The 12,217-nt window shown below is 45.4% G+C and overlaps 1 protein-coding gene across 1 annotated transcript in view; it reads left to right on the top strand.

Moving 5' to 3' along the window:
* Nucleotides 1-10,249, top strand: part of LOC144114291 (BTB/POZ domain-containing protein 1-like) — a 32,388-nt gene extending 22,139 nt beyond the window's left edge. The window contains exons 2-4 of the mRNA XM_077647921.1: nt 790-902; nt 5,389-5,609; nt 6,185-10,249. Of these exons, the coding sequence (XP_077504047.1) occupies nt 790-902; nt 5,389-5,609; nt 6,185-6,779 (929 nt within the window). The 3' untranslated portion in view covers nt 6,780-10,249. The remainder of the gene's footprint in view (nt 1-789; nt 903-5,388; nt 5,610-6,184) is intronic.
* Nucleotides 10,250-12,217: the final 1,968 nt, after the last annotated feature.

Here is a 12,217-nt window from a genome sequence, read left to right on the forward strand (position 1 = left end):
TACCCTAATGACGTCAGTGGGCACAAGGACCAGCCTTGAAGCTCGCCCCGTCTAATGCACGCCACTGAAACGTTTGAGTGAACGTTTAATTGCGCACAGCACTGAGACATTTCAATCTAACGCAAGGCATTTTTAAGCGTTTTTCGCTGCTTCAAGACTATTTGAACACGTTTTCTGTTTTGTGGGATGATGAGTTCTCGCGAATGCCGCAGCTGGCACGACAGTCTGCTAGCCTCCAAATTTGGGCGCACTCACAGCAACGTTACTATGCAGGCGCCCTATGGGTTGGTGCGCATATGGGGTATCAAAGAGCTGAACCTGTGCCGTGATCTAAGAGCGGCAGAAATGGTGTCATAACAGAGAGAAAGAAATGGCGGTGATTTAAAGGCTGAAAAAAAAGCAAGAAACAGCTTCGGGTCTTTGGCCTCACCTTGAGTAAAAGAAAGTACCTAGCGCCATGGCGCTCTTTGGCCACAGGTGCCCTTGCGCCATAAAAACCTATCATCATCATCATAGAAGCAGCTTCGCGCTCAGGCTGTATGCCTCTCACAATGAGACAAACAACGGCTGTACACCCTTTTTTAGCTCATTTGTACCGTGCCGGATGACATAAAAATTGGGAGGGCGTCTTTCAAGCCCAGCGTCTGCTCCTTTGGCTTCTGCGCTCGTTGAGGTAGCCAATAAAAATGCCGTTCGTGCGCTTTATGTATTATTATTATTATTATTTATGTCAGTGCGTAGCAGATACCTCACGTTTTACGCACTGTGCGCCATTGTTTTGTTTTTCAGCCTTCAGGCTCAGATCCCGAGCCAATCGTGTGGGACCTTACTGGCGAAATGGAGCCAATCGTGGCTACGGTTCCAGGAGCGACGTTTCTACCCAGACCGAGGAGCAACGAGAAGTAAGCCTTACGAGCATTACTGCCATAACCGCATTTTTATTAATGCTTCGCCAGGAGCATGATAAGCTGATTTTATCCGCCTGATTAGAGTGTATGATGGTAAAGAAATTTGAGCTGGTCCTAAAAGGAGGGTGAGGATAACTCACAGTACAGTTTAGTTTTTAGCTGAATGGCTTTTTCTAACTTATTTGACTATTATGTTCAGCATTCTTGGACAAAAATAATAGAAATTGAAAAATTGTAAAATACTTTTATCGAAATATTTAAGGTAACTGCCAATTCTTCTGATATGTTGCAAAATATTTCTTTTAAAGTGTTTCCATCCATCGCATTGAACGGTTAAGACTGCTGTAGAAAACACGTGGGAGAGACTTTTTACGATAGCAAAAACGCTTATTAGAAAAAAAAAGCAAGACTGCCATCGGGTGATCTGCGGATATAGTGAATATTATAGTGAGGTCTCACATTATCTAAAAAATTGCGTTAATAAAGGGTTTCCCGCTCAAAAATTATTTTGTTCAGAGTTACTGGGTACGCATTCCTGAAAAATATGCAGTTATAAAATGAATAATTTTTCGCGATTTAATTGAAAGTAACCTCGTTAACTACGGTGTCGAGAGCATTCAGATCTTCGCGATTGTTGCTGGCAAGCCAATGCGCTGTGGTCTGACAGCAGAGATACGTTAACAGGAGTACCTGGCGTCGTCGCAGTCGGCTTGTAGAATCGACCGTCTGGCCTCGAGACCTCTATTTTATTTTCTGCCCTCCCTAGCTAAATAAAGGTCCGTTTTAATTAGTTTTAAGTGGCCTCTTCGTTGGTTATTAGAACGTAGTAATCAGTCTCTGTTATCCAACCGTTTTCATCCTTGAAGTCAAAAACAGTGCTAGAATGCTCGTAGTGCGGTAGCGTGCATATGAGAGGGAGCCGTGGCGTTGCATGAGCTTTTGCCCGCTATGAATGTACGACCTAAGGCGTTTACGGTACTTGTAGATGGATAAAATTCTCTTTGCAGGGACTGCCCATGACACTGTCGCTGCTTGAAAAACACACACACACACACACACACACACACACACACACACACACACACACACACACACACACACACACACACACACACACACACACACACACACACACACACACACACACACACACACACACACACACACACACACACACACACACACACACACACACACACACACACACACACACACACACACACACACACACACACACACACACACACACACACACACACACACACACACACACACACACACACACACACACACACACACACACACACACACACACACACACACACACACACACACACACACACACACACACACACACACACACACACACACACACACACACACACACACACACACACACACACACACACACACACACACACACACACACACACACACACACACACACACACACACACACACACACACACACACACACACACACACACACACACACACACACACACACACACACACACACACACACACACACACACACACACACACACACACACACACACACACACACACACACACACACACACACACACACACACACACACACACACACACACACACACACACACACACACACACACACACACACACACACACACACACACACACACACACACACACACACACACACACACACACACACACACACACACACACACACACACACACACACACACACACACACACACACACACACACACACACACACACACACACACACACACACACACACACACACACACACACACACACACACACACACACACACACACACACACACACACACACACACACACACACACACACACACACACACACACACACACACACACACACACACACACACACACACACACACACACACACACACACACACACACACACACACACACACACACACACACACACACACACACACACACACACACACACACACACACACACACACACACACACACACACACACACACACACACACACACACACACACACACACACACACACACACACACACACACACACACACACACACACACACACACACACACACACACACACACACACACACACACACACACACACACACACACACACACACACACACACACACACACACACACACACACACACACACACACACACACACACACACACACACACACACACACACACACACACACACACACACACACACACACACACACACACACACACACACACACACACACACACACACACACACACACACACACACACACACACACACACACACACACACACACACACACACACACACACACACACACACACACACACACACACACACACACACACACACACACACACACACACACACACACACACACACAGGCAGGCACGGTGGTTCGCCTAAGATTTTACACAATTTAAGAAAAAAAAAAGCTGCCACCGTCTGGAAGACGTTAAAGTAACGAGCGTTAGTGTCTTAGTTTACTAGGATTGATATGAATGAGATTAAACGAAGGTACACTAATAGAAATAGGAGTCGGCGAATCGAATCTATGATCGGCGAAACGAGCGCATCTGAGAGGAGCTATGGATGGATGGAACATATGAGCGTTGAAACGCTCCAGTGAAACGGGGTGGATTGCCACCATGCTCGGCTACGCGTGCACGCACGCCGACTAGCGGAGCGATCGACGCCTAGCGCCATCTATCAGAAAAATTACGATGCACGTCTACCCGTTGTCGAGTTACACCCCCTCAAGGTACGTTCCAAAGGGAGTTTGCTTCGTTTGGGGGGTCAAGGTAGGCCTAGAATTTGGCGTGAGGTGCGATATGGTAACGCTTCAATTAGTAATTGGATGTCTACAATGTTCACCTATTAATTAATTGTCGTTTTATTTCTATACCGCAGCCCGTAAGGTTTTATTTGCCTACCAAAATCGGTACACAACTGTCCCTGGATGGGAGTACCATGTTGGCCGAGAATATATAGCGGAATGCATGAGTACACATGCAGCGGTCCCGTAAGGGGAGAATTTACCTACCCGTCATAGGATGTTTGTTGGGAGGCGAGGAGAGAGAGTGATGGAAGGGCGCAACAAATGTTTAATAGCCGATATCTTCGGATTCAAGAAACCGGAACATTGCCGTCATTTGGTTCCCTGACGTCATGCTCATTAGTTCCACCTCTATCCACCATATTGGACCGTGACGTCATCATTGGCACGCGGCAGGTGGTTGTTTCTACAATGCTATTCTAGATAGCGCTACGAGCCTCAATGCGAGAATTGCTGTTTTCTAGTTGCTGCCACAGATCGCGCTGTGATCTACAGGTGGCTTGAGCCACCGCCCGATTTAAAGGGTTCAGCCGTATCCATCCATCCGGTAGCAGACCCCACCAAATCTCTAAACGTGATGAGTAGGAGCTAACGCTTTTAAAAGGGCTTTTCAGTTCAACAGCGCTTTTTTTCGGCACAGCATTGTCAGTAGTGTAGTACCTCAGATTACATATAGTACATTCTAACTAGAAGGATGGTTAACTAATACCGAATCGTTACCTTTTTTATTATTACTTTTAGGCTTCCTTACTTACTGAGAGAAGTGTAGCCCCCCCGTGATTCATATTCATATTAGTTTACAGAATTTGCAAAGCGTGGTTCCCCTCGGCGCTGTAGCCCAGGAATTTTTGGCTACACCGAGTCAAGATACATACATGCGCTTTCGAGAAGCTTGCAGTCAGAGCAGCCTCGTCAGTGCACGCAACTCGTCGAAATAGGGAAAATTTGTTGGGCCACAGCCCCAAGGGTAACAGTGTTTTTGATGTTATGAAAACTAATATGGATATTACTTACGGTAGGCTAAACGCCAGTCAATACTTTAAAGATCCTAAGAGCAATCGTTAGAAAGTTCAATATTCAATATTATTTAACCAGCCTTCTAGTCACCATGTATGAGGTGTATTCTGATGTATTGCACTGCTCACAATGCTATGCCTACATAGGCGCTCTTCTAAAAAAGCCTATTTTTTAAAATTGTGCAAAATCTTAGGTGAAACACCCTGTATATTCACAAGCTGACAATTGGAACATGTCGGTGCGGCACATCGTAAAGTTTCAGCGCGAGAAATAGCAAAAAGTGAGCGGGCATATGCATTAGCCAACGCTGGTGGTGCTTTACAGACCGAAGAAGTCAGTTGCTTCACCAGCAGCCTTAAGGACTAGAATATGATAAAAAAAATGAAAATTGGTTATCAGGAAGGAAAATGATACAGTAACTGTCTGACATATCTTGTTGGACACCAGAACTGGGCCAGAATGTGGGGCTATTTTTAGTTCTTCTTGTTTGTGGAACCGGATCGTAGAGGTGTGGTCATAGATTTGATGATGCGAAGTCGTTCACACATTACGACATAATCCTGAGCTCTCTCCTTCACTTTCAGTTCTCTCTCGCAAGATTTCTCGAAAGCGAGGAGATGGCCGACGTAGAGATCATCGTCAATTGCGCCCACTTTCCTAACCAGCGGAAGTCATATAAGGCGCATCGAATTATCTTGGGTCTTCAGAACAAGATCTTCAGAGCCATGCTCTCTGGAGGCTTCCGCGGTGTAGATCGGATAATCATCACCGACTTACACCCGGAGGGCGTTCATGCCCTTCTTCGGTAAGTTCACTCAAGTGATTTGGCAGTTGATGCACCGCCATGTCGCGTGACATATGCCATGGCTGTTGTGGTGGTAAACTTAAAATCCTCAAGCGATTGCATTTTGTGATACCTAGCGCCATCTCTCCTTTTCGATGTGACCGCAAAGCCTGTATACGCTTAAAGAATAGTCGCCCCACATGAAGGAAGCCTAAAGGAAATATAATGCTGGAACAAAGCTAAATCATTGCTGATAATCTTGCCTAGGTCAACCAGGGTTATCGCTTGCGACATCCTGTCAAAAGTTTTCAAACTTGCCCAGCGCTGTGGTACTGTTATAGTGTAAAAGAACTCCAAGAAATATTTCAAGATGCTCTTCTTTGACTGGCTGTTTTGCCTTTTAAATGACGTTGTCTTGACCGGCTGACTATGCAGAAGGAGTTGACTTTGCTACGCGTTGTGCCATTCCAATGATAATTGGTCAATGTCGGAAATGAAATGGAAAGCTGAACTTCAACGCAATTGTTTTAAAAGTTTGAAGCGGCTTCAGAAATTTAGACGATGCAGAAATTTGAAATGCATTGTGCTCAATGCAGGTACTTCTACAACGGCCAGCTGGAAGTTGAAACATTGCATCAGGCACTGTACACTCGGAGCGCAGCTACCAAGTACCTGGTGCCGGAACTCGAAGAGATGTGCATTGCTTACATAAAACGTAACATGAAGCCGCAGGACGTGTGCCCGGTCTTCGACTACCTTTTTACTATGGGCGAAGATCACAGTGACCTCCCCGCATTGGATCTCCTCAAGGAATATAGCCTTACCGTACTTACCTCAGAAGCGTTCGCACGCTGTTCAGTGCGCACGGCCAATTACGTCATCGAATGCGTCGCTGACGTGCCCCAGATTTCGGTGTTTCGCGCACTCCACAGATGGGCACAGGAGCAGCGTCTTCGCTCACCCGCTGCCGTCGACGGAAAACCTGAGGTCCGAACGCTCGTTAAACCCTTCTTCCCCAAACTTCACTTCCTTGCGCTCACGGCAGAGGAGTTCGTTACTGGACCGAACCTGTGGGGAATACTGAATGACCATGAGGCACGCGCTGTCTTGAGCAACATTGTGAAGAAAGGTTCCCTGCCTTTGCCCCCTGGCTTCAGCAACTACGACTATTCCTCGAGCGAAGAGAAATAAGCTGATCAGTGCTTATTACTTGAAACAGTTTAAGTATTACAGAAACAAATCCGTGGCGCTGATGAGAAAATCAAAGAAATTGTATTATACTAATTTGGTTAATCGTCAAGGAAATGACACTAAGCAAGTATGGAAGATTGTAGGAGAAGTTACGGGAACAGTTAAAAGAAAACAGATCGTTCCTGACAACTTGTCAATAGAGACTGCAGACCAGTTTAATCAGTTCTTCACAACCTACGGTCAGAACAGTGCGCAACCTACTCCCTTAGCTTCAGTGACATCCGGCGTACCTCGATGTATTAATAATGAATTCAGTTTCTCGAACATTACTAGCGATGCAGTTGCAAGTGTTGTGGCGAACATGCCCACGAATAAAGCGGCCGGGCCAGACGGCATAATGGCTAAGGTAATCAAGGACAACATTGATTTGTTTTGTGTTCCTTTGTGCAGAATATTCAATCACGCGATACACTTTAGCTTATACCCCGATACTTTAAAAGTTGCAAAAGTTGTTCCGATATTTAAAACTGGTGACCCTAACAACCCGTCTAGTTACAGGCCAATATCTGTACTGAGTGTCGTCAATACCATTTTTGAAAAATTAATTGCTTTCCAACTGAAAACCTTTCTTGATGCTAATCATATTATTTGTCCTCAGCAACACGGATTTGTTTCTAGCAGGTCCACGTCCACGGCTGTAGTTACTCTATCACAGCTTATCCTATCTGCTCTTCATAATCATAATGTTGCTGTAAGCGTATTTATAGACATCAAAAAAGCTTTCGACACAGTCTCACACTCCATTCTTTTAATGAAACTGTAAGCATATGGTGTGCGTAGCGGGGCACTTGAATTCTTTAAAAGTTATCTTTCTTCACGGCAGCAGCAAGTTGTCCTCAAACAGTTCAAGTCTGCATACCAAACTGTTACGTGTGGTGTACCCCAGGGGTCAGTTCTGGGACCGCTTTTATTTTCAATCTTTATTAATGACCTCCCCAATGCAATGCAGTGTTCTCAAATTTTGATGCATGCGGATGACACTGCACTTATCTTTACTGGCAACTCACTTGAGTCAATAGAAAAACCTATTAACAATGAACTCCAACGTATTTCGACCTGGTTTCGTAATAATCATCTAACTTTAAACACTGAAAAAACTAAATATGTTATTTTTCGTTCAAAACAAAAGTGTATTGAATCAAGTGATTTTTCTGTATGTGTTGACAACAATGTTATTGATAGTGTGTCTTCTTTTAAATATTTAGGGGTCATGTTTGACTGCCACTTGTCGTGGAAGGAACAGGTGCACAATGTGTGTAAAAAGATTGCGTACGGTTGTTTTACCTTGGCTAAGGCACGGCGGCACTTTCCACCTGCTATTCTTAGATCACTGTATTTTTCATTATGTCACAGTCATCTCAGTTATTGCAGTGAATCATGGGGAATCACATACAAAACGTATTTAACACCATTGCTAAGACTACAAAAACGTGCCTTGAAAACCATGGGATTACCTTCTTCGAATAGTTCTAGCAATAACATTTTTGACGCAATGCAAACCATATCATTCACAACCCTACGCGATTACAAAATAGCTCTTATGGTTGATAATATTATAAATACCAACTACCCCTTACTTCTTGGTGCATTCAGTATTCCCGTCCGCAACACTAGACAAGCCAGCAATGGCAATTTTAACCTTCCAATTTGCCATAATGCGTACGGAGAAAGACAAATAGAATTTACAGGAGCGAAAATTTGGAACTCGTTGCCAATTGAAATAAAGCAAGCTAGGAATTTCAAACTGACATGCAAGAAACATTTTTTGGGAATGGAAGCAAGGCTACAAAGTTAGTTTTTCTTCAATGTGTTTGTGATTGCTGTCCTATATGTTATTTTGTATTGGACCGCTTACTAGCCTCATTGGCTATCGGTCCAAATATCTGTGTATACATTTTGTTTGTGTTACACAATAAAGACTTCTTGACTCTGCTTAAAAAAGCCACAGCCGCCGTACCGCGTGCCCGTGTGCCCCCTTTTGAACGTTTGTCTGTATCTGAAGAAAGCGTGTTGCTTCTTTATCTTATGTTCAGTTAAGCCATTCCTGTTTCGCATGCTGAAATTTTTCCTAGAATGCGCCCTTTGCTTTGACGCATCAGCGAAAGCTTGAGCAAGTGTTATACTTGTTGCGCTACTCGCATATGTTTCGATTGCCGGCAGCCATGAGAGAATACTGTAGTCGAGCGTTTGACGGAATCCCGTCTGACGAGGAGGGAACATAATAGCAGAAAAAGAGGAGCACACGCCAAAAAAGAAAAAAGGAAAAACAACGACGTTTCGGGGCCCGTACGGGTCCCTTGTTCACAATGGCAGCGGATGGGCGAAGGTGGTTACTTATGTACGGTGCAGGTGACGTAATGAGCATGCGTAGATCTCAGGAAGATTACCCCTCGTTCGGTTTAATACATGTGGTGTCGTTTGGATGTGAACTGATTCTAGAAGTAAACGGGACGTTAAATACTTCTCCGTCGCGATGACTGAGGCGTTGTTCCAATCGATGGCATGGGATGCAACTTGATAGTGTTCAGCCAAGGCATTTTCTTTCGTGTGCCTTTGGCGACGTCATTTTGATGTTGTTTTAAGCGCCTGATAAAATTGCCTGATTCGCCGATGTATGCAGCTTTGCAGTCCTTGCAGGGGATCTTGTACACCACTCCGGGGAATCTGTTTCTTTCAACCCGGTCTTTAACTCTGACAAGTTTTTGCTTCAGCTTACTTGGTGGCACGTGGGCGATATGGACATTGTAGTCCTTGAAGACCCTGGCTAAGGCCTCGCTCATTCCTGGAGCGTAGGGGATGTTTGCTCGCTTGCTTTTCTTGGTGGCCGTTGTTTCCGCGTTTCGACGTGAACAGCGGTGTTCTGCAGTGATTATCATATTTTTCGGGTACCCGTTGTTGGCAAGATCCTTCCTCACAATTTTTAGTTCGGATCTGAGTGTCCTCGGGCTTGAACAAAGGCGGAAAGCGCGGACGAAAAGTGCAGATGCAACAGAGCGTTTATGTGCGACAGGGTGTGTCGAATGAAAACTCAGGTACCGACCAGTGTGAGTGGGCTTGCGGTACACGCTCGTTGCGAGCCCATTGCTTGTTCTTTGCACAAGCACATCCAGGAAGGGAATGGCTCCATTCTGTTGTTCTTCTTTGGTGAATTGAATTGTCGGCTGAAAGGAGTTCAGGTGCTCAAGGAAATGGCTTGCATCCTGTCGGCGAATCACACAAAAACAGTCATCGACGTACCGGAGAAACAGTTTAGGGGCTGGATGAAATTAACCAAGTGCCTCTGCTTCAATGCGTTCAAGAACAATGTTTGCACACACGACGGAGACGGAAGCACCCATGGCTGTGCCCAAAAGTTGTTTGTAGTGTTGCATTCTAATTGTAGTGTTGCATAATAAAGTATGTTCGTCTTTCTACTGAGTCTGCACCTCAGTTTTCAACGAGATAAGTGCCGGTCACAGTCAACGATACAAGAAGGGTGCGTTTTAGGGGCGTTTACAGGCATGCTTTTGCCCTTGCTTCAAAAACTGCTAAAAATTTGTCTAAAAACGAATGGAGCTCTTCGAGCAGTAGTCTGATTTTGTCCATCGGAGGGTTAAATACCTTTATACCATCTTACTTAGAGAAGCGTTTATGGAAAAAAGAATGCAGATAATTGTGTTCCGACGCAGCAACCCACTTCAAGCTGATCTTAAGCCTGTAGAGAAAGTACCAGGGTGGATCACACTTGAACGCGTATTTCTGCACCTGACGCGACGTCAAGAAATCTGAGCCCTGTCCTGCCATAAAGTCTATTGGAAGTGTCGAGTGCTGGAGATTCGGTACATGCCACCCCATCCACTTCAGTATTGCAGTTATATGTGAACCACACTGTACATCATCAGCGCATGTTGAAGCTCATGGATCTGAATTAAAAAACATAATGTAGGAAGCATGCCGAATTAAGCACCCAACGCTTTTTTTCTCTCAGAAATTCGCAGAGAAACTGCGGTGTATTGCTTAGCACTCTGGACGAAGTTTGTTGGAAGTATGACGTTGTTGTTCTTACATCAATGTGCTTTAGCTCACAAAGAACGGCGTGCTTTAGCGTCAACTCCTCGGCATACATATGTACCACTCGCCTCGACACCGCATTTTGGGCGACGTGGTTGATATGTTTTCGTTTTTTTTTGCAAAATGTGACTGGAAGGTCAGGTGTGGGGCATAATCCTTATTCCAAGTTGGTACAAATCTCTCAAATGATTTCCACGCAAGTACATGTAGCATGAGTCCGTCCAACGTAGAGAGCAATCAGGTTTGCTGCGGAAAGCTGCAGCAGGTTTGCATGCGACCACGTGAGACATATATCCATCCTCCCGTCCGGTGTTTATAGGTGCATGTAATTTCCGTCTGCCAGCTCATTGGTGCCAAGTGCATGGTCCACGCGGCGACTGATAGCGCAATTACCGGGGCGTATCGACTGCGTCGTCCCACCCGTCCTGCCGCAGCTTGAGTATATGCGCTGCTGCGTGAAATAGCCGCACCGAGCTTTCGGGCAACAATACGTCCAAGAATGAGGAAATAGAGCCGTCAAAAGCACGATTCCTTCGAGATGCGAACACTTGAAATACGTGGGAGTTCCAGCGAACTAACCACGGTTGTAGGATGTTCGTTACAACGTCCTTCACGCGGCACAAAGTGATGCATAAGTAAACAAAAGCGTTGAGAACAAGCAACCGTGAATTTCCAATTCGAATACTTTGCGCTGGAATAAACACAGGATAACAACACATGCACGCAATCACTGGTGTCATGTGGCCTTAATTAATTATACAGCTTTATTCTTGTTAGGTTACGCGAAGGCGAATTCAACCGTTTGAAGTTTCAGGAGATAGCCCAATGTCTGTCATGGGATGTTAAAATTTTCATGGGCACTCCTTTCAGGCTCCTGCTAGGGCGGAAGCCTTTACTCAGGCGCCGAGCCCGTCGAGTGGCCGGCTCATGAGCATGTTAGTCGGCGGGAAGAATGGCCACGCTAGGCGCAGGTGGCAGTACAGCCAACTCACAGGCGCGATACGCCTGGAGTGTTCGAATTGCGAAAGAAAGAATTTAGGGCAATCCGTTATGTTACATTTTTTGAGGCGGGAAGTGAGGACTCCCTCTCGCTAGTTGGCCCTGCCAAACGCCCCTCTCCCGCATATTATCTAATGGGGCGCTTTCCGCCACGCTCGTAGCCAGGACGAGAGAAAGGCAGAAATCACATAGAACAATAGGCCGAGGAACTCAGCAATGATGCTAAGAATGCGCCTAAAACGCTTGACGACAATGCGGAACGCGAAGTGCTAGACAGCTGCCTTCTTCATATGTGGGAGTCCAAAGCTAGTATGGAAAAGCGATTAAAG

Source organism: Amblyomma americanum, chromosome 1 (genome assembly GCF_052857255.1).
Source record: "Amblyomma americanum isolate KBUSLIRL-KWMA chromosome 1, ASM5285725v1, whole genome shotgun sequence".
NCBI classification, from domain to species: Eukaryota; Metazoa; Arthropoda; class Arachnida; order Ixodida; family Ixodidae; genus Amblyomma; species Amblyomma americanum.